At 43.0% G+C, this 18924-nt stretch overlaps 7 protein-coding genes across 7 annotated transcripts; 5 read left to right on the top strand and 2 right to left on the bottom strand.

Moving 5' to 3' along the window:
- Positions 1-24: 24 nt before the first annotated feature.
- Positions 25-4093, top strand: I206_101716 (uncharacterized protein; the record flags this gene model as incomplete). Its single annotated transcript, XM_070202446.1, has 19 exons — positions 25-378; positions 442-882; positions 940-1029; positions 1082-1096; positions 1150-1219; positions 1278-1376; positions 1429-1499; positions 1560-1635; positions 1701-1836; positions 1889-1925; positions 1984-2037; positions 2090-2166; positions 2225-2282; positions 2417-2564; positions 2637-2683; positions 2745-2759; positions 2830-3189; positions 3263-3314; positions 3465-4093. 19 exons carry the CDS (start codon positions 25-27, stop codon positions 4091-4093), a joined length of 2829 nt encoding a protein of 942 aa, XP_070058547.1.
- Positions 4094-4470: 377 nt separating this feature from the next.
- On the top strand, positions 4471-8528 carry I206_101715 (uncharacterized protein; the record flags this gene model as incomplete). Its single annotated transcript, XM_070202445.1, has 12 exons — positions 4471-4801; positions 4916-5079; positions 5147-5692; positions 5790-5941; positions 6004-6178; positions 6232-6552; positions 6620-7086; positions 7146-7223; positions 7284-7522; positions 7617-7827; positions 7881-7943; positions 8006-8528. 12 exons carry the CDS (start codon positions 4471-4473, stop codon positions 8526-8528), a joined length of 3270 nt encoding a protein of 1089 aa, XP_070058546.1.
- A 491-nt stretch (positions 8529-9019) lies between these two features.
- I206_101714 (uncharacterized protein) lies at positions 9020-10864 on the top strand (the record flags this gene model as incomplete). The annotated part of the gene is made up of 5 exons (XM_019158025.1): positions 9020-9287; positions 9366-9743; positions 9797-10336; positions 10401-10490; positions 10605-10864. 5 exons carry the CDS (start codon positions 9020-9022, stop codon positions 10862-10864), a joined length of 1536 nt encoding a protein of 511 aa, XP_019008638.1.
- Positions 10865-11136: 272 nt separating this feature from the next.
- On the bottom strand, positions 11137-12860 carry I206_101713 (4-aminobutyrate transaminase; the record flags this gene model as incomplete). The annotated part of the gene is made up of 6 exons (XM_019158026.1): positions 11137-11400; positions 11459-11644; positions 11714-12133; positions 12189-12259; positions 12312-12615; positions 12681-12860. 6 exons carry the CDS (start codon positions 12858-12860, stop codon positions 11137-11139), a joined length of 1425 nt encoding a protein of 474 aa, XP_019008639.1.
- Positions 12861-13492: 632 nt separating this feature from the next.
- Positions 13493-14542, top strand: I206_101712 (haloacid dehalogenase, type II; the record flags this gene model as incomplete). The annotated part of the gene is made up of 4 exons (XM_019158027.1): positions 13493-13508; positions 13564-13584; positions 13788-14312; positions 14367-14542. 4 exons carry the CDS (start codon positions 13493-13495, stop codon positions 14540-14542), a joined length of 738 nt encoding a protein of 245 aa, XP_019008640.1.
- Positions 14543-14771: 229 nt separating this feature from the next.
- On the bottom strand, positions 14772-16143 carry I206_101711 (tartrate dehydrogenase; the record flags this gene model as incomplete). Its single annotated transcript, XM_019158028.1, has 6 exons — positions 14772-15102; positions 15158-15234; positions 15287-15367; positions 15431-15870; positions 15934-16035; positions 16101-16143. The coding sequence occupies 6 exons, from the start codon at positions 16141-16143 to the stop codon at positions 14772-14774; spliced, it is 1074 nt and encodes a 357-aa protein (XP_019008641.1).
- Positions 16144-16693: 550 nt separating this feature from the next.
- Positions 16694-18758, top strand: I206_101710 (uncharacterized protein; the record flags this gene model as incomplete). The annotated part of the gene is made up of 9 exons (XM_019158029.1): positions 16694-16717; positions 16775-16936; positions 17009-17220; positions 17287-17379; positions 17448-17660; positions 17731-17844; positions 17912-18005; positions 18085-18666; positions 18735-18758. 9 exons carry the CDS (start codon positions 16694-16696, stop codon positions 18756-18758), a joined length of 1518 nt encoding a protein of 505 aa, XP_019008642.1.
- Between the last annotated feature and the right edge of the window lie 166 nt (positions 18759-18924).

Below are 18924 nucleotides of genomic sequence, written 5' to 3'. Positions count from 1 at the left end.
CGCATCGGAATCTCAAACCTCACTATGTCCGGGTTTCGTTTATACTCCGATCGGCTTACTCTTCCTTCTGGAAACGCTCGAGCTTCCTCATCTCGCCACCTCACCTCTTCCAGATCTCCTCCTGCAAACGATGTTCAGGCGTCTGCGTCACGCAGAGTGTCACAGGAAGTAGCTATACTCGTTGATAGCGATGAAGATGATCTTCCAGTAGCTCAAACTAAACCAAGCCATTACTTCAATGCGTCCCATAAAACAGCAAGTCATCAGACAGAATCGAGCAATGGCCATGGAAGTAAACCGCTGCATCATAAAATAGGCTCTATGGATTTGGACGCAAAGGAAGCTCTAAAAGTAGCCCTAGCCAAATTAGATAAAGAAGTAAGTACGAAAGGAACCATATGAATCCACCATTATTGAGCTGACGATAAATAAATCCGGTAGATCAAAGATGTGGAAGCCCAACTCCGACCTCTGCAAGAACTGCATACGTCTCTCAATGCGGAGCGTCGATCACTCGAAACACAATTATCGAAATCGGTGAATATAAGTAGGCCGGCTAATGACAACACCACAGTTGGAACATCCATACAGCAAGGGACGACAAACTATCATACAACGAGTTTCGTATTCTCGCCTCAGATCCTTCAGAAACTGAAGTCAACCTTCGGCTTGAACTCCTTCAGACTGTGTCAAGAAGGTGTGATCAACGCTGCGATGGACGGGAGAGATATAGTTTGCGTCATGCCAACGGGAGGGGGAAAGAGTCTTACTTATCAGTTACCCGCTGTAATGGGTAGTGGATTAACGGTAGTCATCAGTCCGCTTTTAGCATTAATCTGGGATCAGGTCAGGGCGCTGAAGGAGATTGGAGTAGAGTGTGTGGTGAGTCGACTTGAAGGCTCGTATATCGACTAGCTTGAGCTAAGTGCGACAGCATAGATGATGACTGGAGCAACCTCAACATCAGAGCAGAACACAATATACGAAAGAATGAAGAACGGGGCATCGCGAGGTGAGAAGGAGATACGAGTGAGTATATGCGTCCGAACGCTTGTTGAACTCCTTCTGACCGTATTGACAGCTATGTTACGTTACGGTAAGCCCTACCCATTAGGTAAGATCACAGTAATCGCTGACGTAGTAATGTAGCCCGAGAAAGTCTCAAAGTCGAAAAGACTGATATCGACCTTGGAGAAGGTAAACGAGAACGGCAGATTGCGTGAGTGCATCCAGAACTGTTGTCCGTTGCTATGAATCTGACATGACCCTCGTTGTAGGCCGATTTGTCATCGGTAAGCTCAAAATTATGGACTGTACAACCTATATGCTAACAAGCTACATAGATGAAGCGCATTGTTGCAGTCAACTTGGCCATGGTGAGCTACAGTCGTTCATACCATGTTCCTTGAGAGCTCATTCCCACCGCAGACTTCCGCCCTGATTACAAAAAGTTATCAATGCTCAAAACACTCTTCCCCAGAGTGCCAATTCAGGCAGTAGTAAGTCATATGTTGGCACAATTGATATGTTTATCATTCTGAAGTGATCGATTCGCTCAGACGGCAACGTTGAGCTCAAAAACCTTGCCCGATCTACTGAAGATCCTTCGACTTGGTCCGATAACCGATGGCAATAGTCAGTCTCCAGCCTCATAGTATTTGACGAGAGACAAAATTGCTGACTTGCCAACATCTACGCAGGTGCGAAATCGTCGGGGACAGTGTTTTTCTCAGCTCCACTTTTCCGCCCAAACTTGCATTACAAAGTTCTACCGAAGCCATCGAACGCCAAAATGGCTATATCAGCTATGGGACAATGGATACAGGACAATCACCCGTAAGCTGGTCTATCACATGAAAAGAAGCACAGCTGATAACGGAACGCGTAGTGGACAAAGTGGAATCATTTATTGTTTGAGCAAAAAGGTATTGCTCGACTCGTGCAATTACACAAATAGATCAGAACCGCTGATTCGCTTGGCAGGACGCCGAGACCGTTGCAGATGAGCTTCGAGATTGGTCAAATGGCGATATCAAGGTGAATGGCGGATGTTGCAGCATAGCGAATACGGAGCTGACGGAAGCGATAGACCGGCGTATATCATGCTGGAATCGAAGATTATGAGAAAGAGCGGATCCACGTGAAATGGCGAGAAGGTCGGATCAAGTATGCGAAATCTCTTCACGGTGTCAGGCAATGGGTACTTATTAGGTTTGACGAACAGTGTAATCTGCGCCACTATCGCTTTCGGTTTAGGAATCGATAAAGGGGATGTCAGATACGTGATACGTGAGCTGTCAAAGTCTTCTCCTTGATTGAACTGGATTGCTAAAGCCAGGATTCTGGATAGATCACTCGGTACGCGCTTCCATCTTGACGTCCAACGATACATGTCACGACTAATGACCAATTCTAGATGTCAAAATCACTTGAGGGGTACTATCAGGAGACAGGTCGAGCAGGTAGAGATGGCGCGAACAGTGATTGTGTGCTGTTCTATCGTGGCCAAGACGCAGCAAGACTATCCTCATTAACGTATGCCGACGTGGAGGGGTCCGGTAAACGTGAGCTGAGGCATCGTCTGTCACATGAAAGTAGCGGGAACAGACAGGAAGCTGATTGATTTGACTGGAAAGTCCAAGAAATGCTGAAATTCGCACAAGATCTCAAGACATGCAGGAAAGTAAGTTGTTCGCATCCTCGTTACTGATTTAGCGCTCAAGCTAAGCTGCCATGAATCGCAGGTCGCTTTCGCGAAGGTATGCGATCCTTTCTCGAATTCAGCAGATGCCAGGCCGTTGATATGGGTGCCATATGACTACTTCTCAGTACTTCTCTGCGTCAGCGCATCTTTCAGCTTCCGCATGGGACGCACCAGATACACTCTCGTCATCATCCGGCACAACATCGACATGTGGAATTTGCGATAACTGTACGAGAAATCCAGGATCGATCATCTCAAAAGACGTCACCATAGAAGCTTGGAAAATACTCAAAGTCACTCGGGCTGTACAAACGGAGCAAGGGCGAGTCACACTGACTAATCTTTCTGATCTTGCACGAGGGCTAGGCGGTGGTATGTTTAATGTTATCGGCGGTGAGGGAAGGAAGGGCAAGAGGAAGGCGAATGGGGAGAAAGAGAAATTCGATATCAACAGCATCGGCGGGAAGATTGCTTTGGGTAAAGATGTAAGTATTGTTCATACTTGTAATCCAATTTTTCAAAGTCGAAATCCTGGCTGGAGCTGAAATATTCGTGTAGGACACTGAAACCTTGATCATCCACCTGCTTCTCCTGGGGTATCTGCAAGACTGTGAGCCGATTTTCCTGGTTGACCTTGACAGGTAAAAGCTGACAAGAAATCTTTTGTACAGCCTTTGCACAGACAGCCTGTGCGTATCTTTCCGAAAATTGCCAACGATTAGATCAGTACCGAATGACTGATCGATTGAGGCTTGGGCAGATAATGTCAATGTCTATATTATTCCTTCTGATACAGCTTTCCGTCTTACGAGATTGAGATTAGAGGATATCGAAGATCGTCCACCGGTGAAAATTGAATGTATATTCCCTGCACCCAAAGTGAAAAAGACCAAGACCAAGAGAGGGAAGGAGGGCGATGGGGCTGACGAGGATGACAAAGAGGTCAGCGAAGCAGATGTCGAAGATGACGAAGGTGAAGGAGATGGAGAACACGAAGAGAAGAGAAATTCGACCAAGCAAGGCAAGAAAGGTACGAGTGATCCACCACCAAAGTCTAAGCCCAAGGCTAAAGGAAAGGGTAAATCGAGGAAGAAGGATGAAGACGAGGAAGAACCGGTGCAGAGAGAATGGTTTGACATTGATTTTAGCGATAAAAAGATCAAGAAAGACCCGATCAAGCCAAAAAATTCCGCTAGGGCCACACCAAAGGGTCGCACAGCTAAACATAGTAATCCAAAGCAAGAGGAAGAAGAGGTTATCGTGATCGAAGATGATCTGGACGACTTGCAACCGGACCTACGGGGAAGCGTGACACCACGCGACCAAAGCATAGAGGTTGAAGATGAGGAAGAGATGTGGGCCCAGATCATGAATGGCGATATAGAGTGAAGAGGTTTGGAATCCCTCTAAATACACGTTGTGTCTATAACTTTAGACTACCATATCCAGCATAGCATACCAGTGTTTGTCCTCATCAGATAGCAATCATGTATTTTAGGCTTGTAGACATGTCCATGTATCAGTTGTCAGACAAGCTCCTATTCTCTTACTCTTCTTACTCTTAGACTTGTTCACGCTCAAACACGGCGGTGACCGCCATTGCAACTTAGCGCGTTACCGCAAATACAGCGTCATTACCCATTACCCCTTTGCCTATTGCCGAATACATTTCGGCGACACCTCAAGTCTTGTTCTTTCCATGCAACAGAGTCGTGATATTCAACACTATAAAAGCAGACTTCAAGAGAGAACAGGGGAGTGCAACAATGTCAGCTTCTCCTGCACCCAGCGGAGGGACGATGAGCGTACCAGGAACTCCACCGAGAAGACCGGCAAAGAGGGATCCAAGTTCTTTGGCTCTTTCCTCAATAGCTAACAACGCTTCAGCATCTACATCAACATCAATATCAGCAAACAGAAATTCGGGTGAGAATGGGTCAATACCTTCTGGAACGGTCAGAGCAGATATTAAACCTCGCGATCCTATCATTGAACGTGCTTTGCAGCTTTCTACGTTTGAGAGTAATTACAGCACAGAAGATTTCATTGGGACGTTAAGCGAAAAATTGATCAGTGAATCGAAGGTTGATCCGGGTCGTGAGTAATATCAATGTTTGTCAATGCATGGATCTCAGATCTCAAGCTCTGATCGTCCACAAGCATATTCATATACGTCTGAGATGAAGCTGATTCGTCAAAATTGATCAATAGCCTTCAACCCTAAACCATTCTTACAGACATTCTCGCCTGCACTTGACTCGTTATTATCTCTGCGTCAGCAAGTGGCTGAAAGAACAAAGAAGATGGAAACGGATGTTAGAAGGGCTGAAAGGGAATATGGAAGGAGATTGAGGGAATTAGATGGTGGATTTGAGGTAAATAAAAAGCCATACATCATTAATCGTGCGTTCGATCTGACACACACTGCATTCTACCTTTTAGGCAATTGGGAATTCGTTTGAGAATCTAGAAAGTAAGATCACAGATGTTGGTCGTACAGCTGTGCGAATGGGAGAACAATTGGATACACTTCATCAAACGCGATCAACAGCTCAGTCTACTTCGTTACTTTTATCATATTATTTATCCTTAGCTCATCAAACATCAATTTCATCCCCTGACGGGACTTCGTCGACACCATTAGAAGTTTTATTCGCGACTCGTACATCGCGGGAAGGTAGATCGAGATTAGCAGTAATTTTGAGAAGGTTGATGGCTGTATCTAAAGATGTAGCGGATAATGCTACTGCGCTACTCAATGAAACTGAACAAGCACAAACTCCAAAAGAACCCAACGGTAATACTGGAACCTCCACGACAGCCTCAGATGCACCTGTTAGTGCAAAAGCGATAGGCAAGAGAAAGATGGAAAAAGAGAAGGCGGAAAGAGTTCGAGATGAGATTGAAAGGTATTGTGAAAAATTCGAGAAAGAGGTCTTGAGACTGTTTGATAGAAGTTATAGGAAGGGTGACCCTAGGATGATGGCTGTGAGTGACGAATTCAACAAGCGGACCCCATGACGTCCCCAACTCTTTGCATTATTTGCATAAATTACGGCTAATCTCTGTTTCGACTTACGCTCAGCACTGCGCAAAAACGTTACAGGATTTTAATGGTGGTGCTTCCTGTGTACAGATCTATGTCAACCAACACGACTTCTTCATTTCGAAAGATAGACTACTTGAAGAAGCTGTCAGATTGGATAGTGCCGTTGATGGAGAGAAGCCGGTAGATCTGTAAGTAACTCCTTGATCGTAAAACTATAGTTGCCGAAGCTGAGAGCTTCTCCGCTATACAGTTGGACAACCATAGGAGATCCCGATGCTCCACCCCCCATCACGGAACCGGGAATGGAAGCCTTGCTCAAAGAAATTAGGGTGACAGTCAGTCAAGAGGCTCAAATCGTGAAAGCCGTATTCCCGAATCCCAGTGCAGTGTTCCAAGTATTCCTACAAAGAGTGTTTGCCCAAGTCGTAAGTACAAGCCAGTACAGTAAGAGAAAGGGCTTCATTTGATCCATTTGTAGATACAACAACATCTCGAATCACTTCTGACACGTGCATCCACCACATCTACGCTCGCAGTACTTCGTATACTTCATTTGACTCATTCCATCTGCTCGTCGTTAGTCGAGGACCTGAAGACTTACGATCTCACACTTGGTGCAGAAACTGCTGGTTTGTCAAAAGCGCCTACCACAGCAAGCGGTCCCTTGGCGACTATGTTGGATCATGCTTTGGAAGAGATGTTTATCCCTTGGCTAGAAGGCTCGAGATACCTGGAGAGTGAGAGTAAGAATCTTGTCGAACTGTATGCTGGTCTACTGAGTAGGTTCACAAGATACCATGTAAGTCGTCATTATTTCAGGCTTTGCCATAGCGAAGTGAGAGCAGCCGCTGAGCGGTATATTCCAGGAAACCGTTCTAAAAGCCAAACCCAACTCCATACTCGACAAAGTTGTCAATCAACTGCAAACGTCAAGCTCGGCTGCAACGTCTTCATCAACTGCTCAAACAGCTGCAGCCGCCATATCGAAGTATGCTAACCTGTTCACATCGAAAACTGGGGGAACATCAACTCCGATCCCTGGCCAGCAGGTGAAACCATATGGTACCAATGCAGCTCATTTGGGTGTACAAGGTGGTGGAGGAACCAAGTCTGCTATGCTGACGAACGGTACCCAAACTCCTGTCGCAGCGGAACCAAGACCTGGATTGCCTCGACAAGATACAGTACTCAAGGGAGAGCTGATAAACAAGGGATTAGAAGACAAGGTCTGGTTGACAGATGGAGTTTTGACGATTGAGATGGCTGAACGGATGCTCAAGTGGCATGCTGAAGCTGTTGGCCGGGCTGTCGAGCTATCAGCGAGCGGTGATATGTAAGCTATTTTCTTGGCCTCGAGCCAGAGGACCAAGGACTGATAACGATTGTTTGTAGCGGTAAAAACGCCCTATCTTTGTCAAAGGTGCTTTCAGAGGCTATAGGTCGATCTTTCGTAGAGACCGCACTCGACTCGTGAGCTATGTTTCTGCTTAGACCGAGTAATAGACCGTTGACTTCGTCCTCCTTTTATAGTGCTTTGGCGAGATTGGATAACCAAGAGACCAGATCAGCCGAACCCGATCTACAACCTTTGACAGTGATCAAGCCTTCAGACCAAATATGTCATTTATGGCAAAGATACACTTCCACAGCACTGTTACCATTGTCTGGAACTGTCATGTCGATCAGGCGAGAGATGAATACCATCAATTCGCACAATGTTGTCCGGATGGAAGGCAAGATCAACTCTGTCATACAGAAGGCCTTAGATGGTGAGTCACTCATTCTCGAATACGACGGCGTAGTGGTGTATACCCAGCTGCATACATATAGCCCACGCTCACTTGGTATGACTTCATCTCCCAGGCATTGTATCTTATCTATCGTACTTGCTTACCAAACAGAAGAAGAACGACTACAAGCCTAAGAATGATGAGCTATCATTCGCCAGGACCAACACTGAACCTTGCGAATTGTGCACGGATTTTCTGGTGACTATCAGAGACACCGTCAACGAAGCTCTTAGTGGCAAGAATGCGGAAGCTTTCTTGACGGAGGTCGGAGTTGCTTTCCACAGGTGAGTTTTCAGTTGAGTTGTCTCTTCCGTTTTTACTAAAGTGATTTTTTCAGTCTACTACTCGACCACTACAAGAAATTCCCTGTTAACCCTACTGGAGGTCTGATGTTGACCAAGTAAGCACTAATTCTTACGTGTTTTCCCAAACTTCCAGCTGATATATACCGCGTTGTTAAAGAGATCTGGCATCTTATCAAGAAACGATGTCATCATACGGCATACAAGCAGTCAACGATAGATTCGACATGTTAAGGCAATTAGGCAATTCGTTCATCGTACAACCTAATGTGCTTAAGTCATATATGACGGAAAGTCATCTGGGTAGGATTGAGCTCAGACTATTGAAACCTTACTTGACACAAAGATCAGATTATTCACAATTTTCCAAATTGTTACAATTGGATGATTCAACAGCAGGAAACGAAGATCATCCTTCTTCATCATCACCTCTTTCGATTTCCTCCACAATATCATCCACGATGTTGAATCGATCACATTCTAGAGCTAGCGGATTAGGTAAAGCTGGATCAAGATTGAGTACTATGTCAATGTCTGGCGTAGCAGGTGCAGGAATGGGTAAATTGAAGGAGATGTTGAAGGAATTCGATACCATGACTCCGGAGGAATCTGCCAATGCGAGGAAATTGCACAATTCTCAGAGAGGGGGATATCAACCCATGTTTTATATGGGATTACATTAAACTCTTATGAAGGAGAATAGCCAAAAGGGCATACGGACAATTTGCTGTATACGTATGGGATGATTCTCTTGTTGACGACAACTTATGATTATTTCGTGACGAAGTATGAAGATCTCAATGCATTTGTATAAGTCTTGCCCCTCTAGACGCTCGCGCTTCCGATCCAAATTACATGATAAGGTCATCTCGTATACCGCGAAGGCTGAAAACTCTTGGACCTTGGCGCACTTGATCCCGAAGAGGTTAAATCTTCGGGGATTCACGTAACGAGTAGGGTGAAATTGTAGCGTCGGCTAGACTTATTCTCTCAAATACTGATACCAATAAATGTAGACGCCGGTTCGGTCTCTTGGTTTAGTCCGATCTTCCTCCACATGGGAGGGATAACGTTATATTCTCTTAAGACCTGACAGTTGATTGACTATTGCTTGTAACTTTGATTTGAATAACTTGTAACTTTGATTTCATCCTCGATAAGCAGCGAATCAAAGATGTCGTCAAGTAAGGATAGTGATAGATTGTTACCTGTGAAGAATCGTCTCGAGCCATTTTGGCTCTGTGAAAGAGATCCTGTACTTCAAAATGCGAGAACGACAACGGAGTTACCTCGTGCGGTGGATGTAGTTATAGTTGGATCTGGTCTGACCGGTGCAATGACAGCTTATCATCTGTATGCGGAAGCTGAGAAGATAGGAAGAAGAATAAATGTGGTAATGCTTGAAGCTGATGAAGTTTGTAGTGGAGCAACAGCAAGAAATGGTATGTACAATCTTGTTTAAAGGAAGACCGCATTCAGAGGATTTGATAACTTATCTTTCGATTGTAAAACAAAAATAGGTGGTCATTGTAAACCTATACCATTTGTTGGCTATCGAACTGAAGCTTCAAAACATGGTCAAACAATAGCAAATCAATTACTCACTTTTGAAGCTTCTGCACTTAAACAATATGCAGATTTAGTAGCTAAAGAAGATATAAATTGTGATATGCATGTGACTAGAGCTTTTGATATTTTCTTTAGAGAAGATGATGCTGCTTCAGGGAAAAAAGATTATGAAGCTAGAAAATCAGCTTTCCCTAACGATGTGAATGGACAAGATATAAGGGTAGTAAATGATCCAAAGGAATTAGAGAGATTGACTGGAATAAAAGGTGGTTGTTTCGGTGCGAATTATCCTGCTGGACATTTATGGCCTTATAAACTTGCTACATCTTGTCAGTTCATTTCAATTTTTCACTTTAGGCGGGAGCTCATGTTCTTGATATAGTGATACATATTGCTATTGGACGAGGTCTTAATCTTCAAACACATACACCTGTGATCTCGGTTAAAGAGTCAAATTCGCAGCCCGGTCAATGGGAAGTCAATACACCCAGAGGTTCAATTACAGCTGGTCAAGTCATCGTAGCTTCCAATGCATATACTTCAGGCTTCTTACCTGACTTCAAAGATTTGATCTTCCCTGTAAGAGGAACTGCATGTTCTATCACTCCGGCTCAATCTCATTCTTACGGAGCTTCTCCTGGTCCAATCAAATACACTTATGGATTTAGACATGGCCCAGGTGAAGTAGATTACATGATACCTCGACAAGGAAGAGGTAGGATACCAGGAGTAGGAGATAAAAGTTATATACTTGGTGGTGCTAAAGGATGTTTCTTAAACGATTTATCACAATGGTACGACAATAAGCAAGATGATCAATATATGCCAGGAGCAAAAGAATATTTTGGAGGCTTTATGAAGAAACATTTCGCGGATTGGAATGGTAATGAAAAAGGAAATGTAGATAAGGTCTGGTCAGGGAGTGAGTTAAAAATGGATCTGCTGAAATCAAGCTACAAGATGACTGAGACTAATCCTTTGAATAGTCTTGGGTTATTCTGCCGATCTCCTTCCTTATGTAGGTGAAATACCGGACAAACCTGGAGTTTTCGTTTGTGCAGGATTCACGGGACATGGTGAGTAATCTTGACATCTCCCTACAACATTAGTCTACTCTCATACGCATATACACGTATACACACACAACCCCACTCAACTCTGAAACACTCGCTGACCCTGTCCAATGATAGGAATGCCTCGTATACCCGGATGCTCAGCAGCCATCTCTTCCCTGGTTGCTAGCCGTATAAATGACGGATTCATCACTGCTAATGCACAGAAAGCTTTCCAAGATGCTTTGCCACAACCATATTGGTTGACTCGAGAACGATATACATCAAAAGTTAATTTGATTAAAGCTGCGATGGGCCAAGGAGATAAGACGAAAGGTGCACTAGAAAACTCAGATGAAGCTGTTCTTGCAGGAAGAGCTGTTCGTGCCAAGTTGTAGATTACTATAGAAATTGGTGTTGTATTTCCGTAGGGGTTCGTTTTTCCCGGATCCGGATTAGCATATATGCATTGAATAAGTCTCAATTAGTCATTCTGTTCTGATTCTTCTTGTCTGACGAAGTCGAAATTCCAAATTTATTTTCTCGTTCCCTTGCGTTTTGCACAATTCGTGCAAAGCTTCGAGAGTGCAGTATGATCATTGATTGCGATGAACGAAGTGCATGAGAAGCCAAAACCAAAGTACAAAAACCAAAATGAGAAACGAAATATCTATTTACCCTCTACTGATTTGGCTACCTCTCTAACGGCTTCCCTCATTGTGCTCAACATCTCATCGACTTCGTCCTCGCTCAAGATTAATGCAGGGATCAATCTCAGTACAGGGTAGATACTGGTTGTCAAAACCAAAAGTCCTCGATCGTAACATGCATCTTGAACAAGTTTATTGAGGTTTCCTGGTAAAGTGACATCGCCTCGTGAGTGCGATCGGGTAAGTTTGGAGTTGGGATCTTTGAATTCTAGAGCAATCATCAACTATACCAAAATATGTCAGCAGGTCAAATTTGATAGAAGACATTTCAGGTTTACTTACACCTTGTCCTCGAATTTCTTCTATCATCCATCCTCCGTTCTCAGTGTCAGCTTGAATTTCTCTCAGGCCGTTAAAGATCTGCTCAGATCGAGCGTTGACATGAGATAGAATATCATGAGTACGCATGTATCGAGTGGTGGCTAAAGCGGCCGCACAAGCAACTACGTTTCCAGAGTATGTACCTCCCTACACTCGAGTATCAAGTCAGCTCGTGGAGAGGGTAAAAAATGGATGTTGAATGCAAAAAAGACATACCAAGGAACCAGGTTGCATAGCACTCATAATTTCACTTCTAGTGACGATACCAGAGATTGGCATACCATTTGCGAAACCTTTAGCGAAAACCATTAAATCTGGCTTCACGCCTGAATGTTCAATAGCAAACGTTTTTCCAGTTCTGCAGAATCCAGTTTGAATCTCATCTGCAACTAACATTATTCCATGTTTGTCACATAATTGTCTAAGATGTTTGATATATGCTGGAGGAGTTGGAACGTAACCACCTTCTCCAATTACCGGTTCGAGGAATATGGCAGCTGTATCTTCTGGAGCAGTTTGTTGTTGGAGTAAATTTTCAATACCCAAAATAGCTTGATCCACTAAAACTTCCTCTGGTGTATCTTTAGGTAAACCCATAGCGTGCCAGTAAGGGAAAGGAGTGGTATAGACACATGGCTGCGAAAGAAAGGATCAGCTCAAAAATACATATCCTCGCGATCGACCAACATACCATGAGAGGTCCAGTTCCCTTGAAGAACGACGTTTTGGATCGAGTCAAAGCGGCAGCACCGGAAGTTCGACCTTTGAAAAGAAGTCAGGAAAATCTGGAATTTCGACGTAGCGAGCTACTCACCGTGGTATCCACCCTGCATGACCACGATGTTATTCCTCTTTGTCTTTGTTCTAGCTACTTTGATAGCAGCTTCGATGGCTTCAGAACCAGAGTTCCAGAAGAAGAAGCTGTCCAAAGTTGGATCAGGCATCATGGTAAGTAAAGATTCGACCAATTGGACGTATGGTTCTGATAGACCGATGGCACATTGTACGTGAATGATGGATTGAGCTTGTTCGATGATTGCGGCGGTGACATCTGGATGAGCATGTCCGAGGGAAGTCACTCCGATACCAGAGGTGAAATCAAGTAATTTTTGGTTTTCCTGTACATAATTCTGCCTGTCAGTCCGGCATCTTTAGTATAAACATCGGCAACAATGTTACTCACGGTTGTTAGTACTCTGAGACCTCGACCTTCCTTGAAAACATGATCACGAAGTCTTCCTAATCCTTTGGTGATGTGCTTATCAGCAATAGCTTGCAGACCTTGTGTCGAGGTCGTCAAGGGTAGGGGTTTGGATGCCGAAGGCAGCAAAGGGATTTCTGAGATGATGGCAGCTGAAGGCATTTTGAGCGAGGTAATTGAAGTCGTTGGTGAATGAATGAATGATGATGATAATAAAAAATGAGTACTGCAAGATTCTTCCTAGCAACAAATCTTGGATTACGACTTTCGCCTCACCGACAGCAGATACAGTGGGCTGAAGAGCCTGAAGAGCTATCGATATGGCCGAGGGCGTCAATCAACTGCACTCATCTTGGAGGAACAACTGTTTGCCATGTCGCTATTTGCTGGATGCGACGGCAAAAGTCTGTAGTTTATTCGATAAGGCGAAAAGTCAAAGGAAGCACAACACCCAAAGAGAAATAATCAGGGCTTGACTTCGATATCTGATCGCGTTGGTCTTCTTCTCGCCGAAATTTCAGGAAAACCCGAAACAATCTTTCAACCGTCGCGAATCGCGAAACGTATCGTTAAGATACCATTGGTCAAACGGTTTTAACCGATAAGATACCTGAGAGATCGGGCCGGGTGCAAAGATCACTTGATCTAGTCCGCGAATAGTCACCAAGATAAGTTGAATGATCTCACATCTTCCGTCTCAATATTTGTAGAAATCACCTAACTTTTATCACCGTTCCTCAAGAGCACGCACTTCTTCTTGAACTGTCAATTGTACAATTTCCATACAACTCACAATGCCTTCCGTAGTTTGTAAGTGACGACCTGCCGGAATAGGGGTGAAAAGTCGCTGATATCTGCTTTACAGTCGATGTTGTCGGTACTTGCTGTGCGTTGAGCTTCTTGGGTCCATTATGAGTCGTACTTGAGCTAATTATTGTGAATTCATCATGCTCTAACTCCTGTCCTATCGCCTTACAATCATCCGCATCCTAATCGTACAACCCCTTGCTCCTCGACGATCATGATCCCTTACCAACTTCGTGCATTCAAAAATCCTCTGCCCATGATGCATTCAACCCTACAACACAGTCTCCTACGATAATGGAGCAGAAGCTGTACAACATCGACTAGGTCACAAACTCGCTAAATACGGTATACCCTCCAAACTTCTCTTTTACGCTTGGGTTTGCGGTACCGAAAGAGATTACTCTTATCTTTCCCAAATCAAACAATATAAACCTTTCTTCGACATCTTATCAGGTACACTTAAAAGAGTTTTGTTCCAAGCTGGTGTTCCAGCTGAGGATTTAGAAGATTTCTTTACGACTGAGGATGTAGAATACATAAGGGAAGAATATAAGAAATTGAAACCTAGACCAGGACTTTCAGAAATGATGCAAACTTTAAGGGATGGTGGATTTGAAGTTTGGTGTTGTTCAGATGCAAATGTTGATCGAGTTAAAGGATACTTTGATAAAGCCGGTGTACCGATGCCTTTAGATCATATTTTATCTGCTGATATGGTAAAAGCTGGTAAACCTGAACCAGCAGTATACAAATTTGCCAGGGAGAAAGCTGGTTCCGATCAACCTGGAGAAGTGTCGATATTTGCAGGTGCGTCCTATTCTTACTTGTTATCAAAGGAATCATAGCTCACATTGATATTAGCATCACACGCATGGGATATCGCTGCTGCTAAATCCGCCGGTTTCTCTACTGCATACACTACAACTTACGAACTTGATGAATGCGTAGATATCTTTGGTAAAGCAGATTTGGTTACTCCTGATCTTGTCACTTTGGGTAAAGGTATCGTAGATAAATGGGGAAAGAAGACAGCTTAGGACTTTGTACAATCTATAAAATCACATGCATCGGTTTCGCGCTCTTAAATCCTTCTCTGATGTGTTAAAGCTGTATTCCGTAGTCACCTTAATGAGAAATTCAAGTCATGCATGGAGCACTGCTCTGTCACTATACTACAATATCAAGGTGAAGGCTTTTTGCTAACATTGCTTTATGGAAATTCTGCATTCATGGATATGAGATTTTGAGTGCAAGATTATACAAAGACTATTCACTATCTATGAGTTTCAACACGACCTCCGTGACTTCGCTAGTCTTGAGTTTTCCACCAAGATCACCAGTAGTTTGACCATTTGCAATACTAGTTTTGCAGGCGTTCTCAATGATCTCAGCAGCTTGATCTTCACCGAGCCACCGCAACATCTCAGCTGCGGACATTATAGCAGCAATGGGATTGGCAAGGTTTTTTCCCATAATATCGAAAGCTGCTCCATGTACCGGTTCAAAGAGGGACGGGGATTCTCGAGTAGGATCGAGGGAAGATGAATGAGCGATACCGATTGATCCTGATACTCCCGCCGCCAAGTCTGACAAGATACTGATTGCGGGACTTTGTCAGTCCTTGAAACTAGATGTCAGCAAGTTTTACTCACTCTCCATGAAGATTGGTGGTAACGATAGTATCCAGTGACTTGGGTTTGGATACCATTCGAACCGTCATAGCGTCAACCTATAAGGAGTGGTCAATACCAGACTCGGACTTGTGTAATGACAAAACTTACCAGCATCTTGTCCCACTTCACGTCAGGGAAATCTTTCGAAACAATCTCGGCAACCTCATCCCAAAGAACAAGCCCATAACGCTGTGGGAAAAGTTCATGTCAGCTGGTGTACGTCGTTTGGAGATTACTGCTGGGTGGACTTACTTGAGCGTTTGACTTGCTGACCACAGTCAACAGTTTTCTTGGCCTCTTTTGAGCAATCTCGAAAGCGAATCTCATGACTCTTTCCACACCTCTTCGAGTGAAGATTGAAACTTCAGTAGCAGTTTCCCAAGGTGTACCAACATGAGTTCTTCCACCTTGACCTGCATATTCACCTTCCGTATTTTCTCTTACAATAACCCAATCTAAATCACCTACTTGAGCATTTGTAATTCTTGCTGGAATTCCAGGTAAAATAGCTGAGGGTCGTACATTAACGTATTGTTGAAATTTTTGTCTCATTGGTAAAATCAAATCCCATAATGAGATATGATCAGGAACATCTGGATCTCCTACTGCTCCGAAAAAAATAGCATCGAATTTTCGGAGATGTTCTAACCATCCTTCAGGCGTATAAGAGCCTTTTGCTTTATACCGGGCACCTATAGTCAAATTCGTCCGATTAGTCAGATTCCTTCCATCACATCATATCTTGATCAACTCACTTCCGTAGTCTAACTCATCAAATTTCAGTTCAAAACCGCCGACTTTCTTTTGGACGGCTCGGAGTATTTCCAGCGTAGAAGCTGTAACCTCAATACCGATACCTGTGATGTATGTCAGATAATTCGATTTGGCATTGTCAAAGTATGATCTTCTAATTTTTACTCACCATCACCAGCAATCACCGCTATGTTGTGTTGTCGAAGAGACATTTTGTCCCAGAATGATCTTTTGCCTTGCTGTGAGGGTTGGTGGAATTGCGAATGAGAATGCAAAGATCAAGTTGTTCAAACCAGTGATTTGGGCTCAAATGAAGCGTAAATATACAGACTTTTCGGGAGGTCAACGGCCGAAAGAAGTGGGATATTTGAATTCTTGACCTTCAGCTGTTCATCCAGACTTTGCTCGGTAAAGTCACATGAATCATACAGCGCACTTTACTTAATGATCTACAAGTCTGTCGGCTTCCTGCTTGTCTATGACACCATCGGAACCAAACATCATCGGTATTCAATCTCGGTTAATCGCTAATCAACCGTCGGCAAAGATAAGGATAGCCGCTTCATCGTCTTTCGTTAACTTTGGCCCGAAGATCAGTCAATGATAAACGGAATTCGCCAATCAAATCAACAATGATTTGTACAGAAGTGCATGTGAACCTGTTGAGGATCTCTAAAACTGAAGAGTTGCTTGCTATAGCTTAATCATATAGTATCATCTTGCTCCGGCACCACTATCCTCAACTTTAACAGCAAATTCACAATGTCTAAAACACAAGATCTCGGCGTAAGTGAAAACTATCATTTCAACCGTCTCGCGGTTTGATGACTGAAATTGTTTTAGGCTTTACTGTCTGATTCAGACTTGTTCCGTACTCAAGGATATATCAATGGGAAATGGGTAGGAGCTTCAGATGGAGCTACTTTCCCCTTAACAAACCCAGCAACGGGTGCCAAACTGGCGGATATGCCTCATATGCCCAGGAGTCAAGTCTCCGAAGCTATCGTAAGTGATTCCTTGAGTCATAGCGCTTAGATTCAATGCTTTTCATGGTCTGACATCATGATAATGTACTAGGATGCAGCGAAATCAGCTCTACCAGCATGGTCAGCATTGACAGCATATCAAAGATCAGCTTATCTCCTTAAATTACATGGTTTAATAGAACAACATGTTCAAGATCTCGGTACAATCCTTTGTGTAGAGAATGGAAAACCTCTCAATGAAGCTAAAGGAGAAATCGCTTATGGAGCTTCTTTCCTTCAGTGGAATGCTGCCGAGGGTCTAAGGTGAATTGCAAATCCCATTCCTCCTTCAAATCTATTTTTGTCCGAATGCTAAATGACGTGAAACAGGACGTACGGTCAAACTATACCAAGTCCTTTCCCCGGTACAAGGAATATGGTAATTAAACAACCTATCGGTGTTTGTGGTTTGATTACACCTTGGTAAGTCTTTCACAGATATGTGATGACTTTGAAAACTCGATATTCTGACTTCTTTGCGCTGTGAACAGGAATTTCCCAAATGCAATGATTACACGTAAAATGGCTCCTGCCTTAGCAGCAGGATGCACAGTAGTCATCAAAGCTCCCGCTGAAACTCCATTATCAGCGTTAGCTATGGCTGTCCTGTGTGAGAGAGTTGGTATTCCAGACGGTGTAGTCAATGTGGTCTGCATGGATAAAGGTGACAGGGAAGCTGCGGCCGGTTTAGAATTATGTGAGAAGTGAGTACACTCTTGCTAACTTTTGTGCAGGAAATATCTTGCCGATATTGATTCAATCTTCCAAATCTAGCCCTAAAGTCTCCAAAATTTCCTTCACCGGGTCAACACCTGTCGGAAGACTACTTATGAAACAAAGTAGTTCTACTTTAAAGAAATTATCTTTTGAATTGGGTGGAAACGCAGCGTGAGTATGGATTTTTGACTCAATCTACAACTCAAGCGAAGCTTATATTAATGATTATTTTATTTAGATTTATCGTCTTTGATGATGCAGATCTTGAAACCGCTGTCAATGGAGTCATCGCTTCCAAATTCCGAGCTGCAGGTCAAACATGCGTTTGTGCAGTAAGTTGATCCTGCATTTTAAAAGAAATAAATCATGAAATGAGGAATCCTAATCATTTATTCTACTGTTTTTGTATAGAACCGAATATTTGTCCAATCCAAAATTTATGATCGTTTCGCCAATTTGTTAGCTGAGAAAGTTAAAGCTTTCAAAGTTGGAAATGGTATGACAGAAGGTGTAACAATTGGACCATTAGTAAATCAACGTGGTGTAGAAAAAGTTGAAAGACATGTAAAAGATGCTATATCAAAAGGTGCAAAAATTTTAGTTGGTGGTGAAAGATTTATTCCTGAAGGAGGAGAATCAAATATAACTGAAGATGAAACTTGTTTTTATAAACCTACTGTAATAATTAATGTTGATTCAACAAGTTATGTTTCATCAGAAGAAACTTTTGGTCCATTAGCTCCATTGTTTAAATTTGAAACAGATGAAGAAGTTATTAAAAGAGCAAATGAAACTGAAGTTGGATTAGCTGCTTATTTCTTTACAAAAGATTTACAAAGATCAAATAAAATTGCTGAAAGTTTAGAAGTTGGTATGGTAGGTGTTAATACTGGGGTAATTGCACAAGCTTGTATTCCATTTGGTGGTGTAAAACAAAGTGGTTTCGGTAGAGAAGGTGGTCCAGGTGGAATTAATGAATTCCAAATTGAAAAAGTGAGTTTTTCTTTCTTTACATTAATCTTGTGGTGATTTGTTTGCTAAATGATGTTTAAACGAATTAGCTCATCACTATTGGAGGAATATGACTAGACCGAGCAAAGCTGTAATGAATAAACAGCTAGAAAGACCTTTAGGAGCATATATCGTTTTATATATTCCCGCATGCATTATCATTTATACAAAAAATGATTTGTCCGCTAAGACGTTTTCTATACATTCTATGATATATCTAATAAGACAACATGTGATTGG

The sequence above is a fragment of the Kwoniella pini genome, chromosome 2, assembly GCF_000512605.2.
Source record: "Kwoniella pini CBS 10737 chromosome 2, complete sequence".
Taxonomy (NCBI): Eukaryota; Fungi; Basidiomycota; class Tremellomycetes; order Tremellales; family Cryptococcaceae; genus Kwoniella; species Kwoniella pini.
The sequence above is the reverse complement of the archived record's forward strand: the minus strand, read 5'-3'. Positions and strand labels throughout refer to the sequence as shown.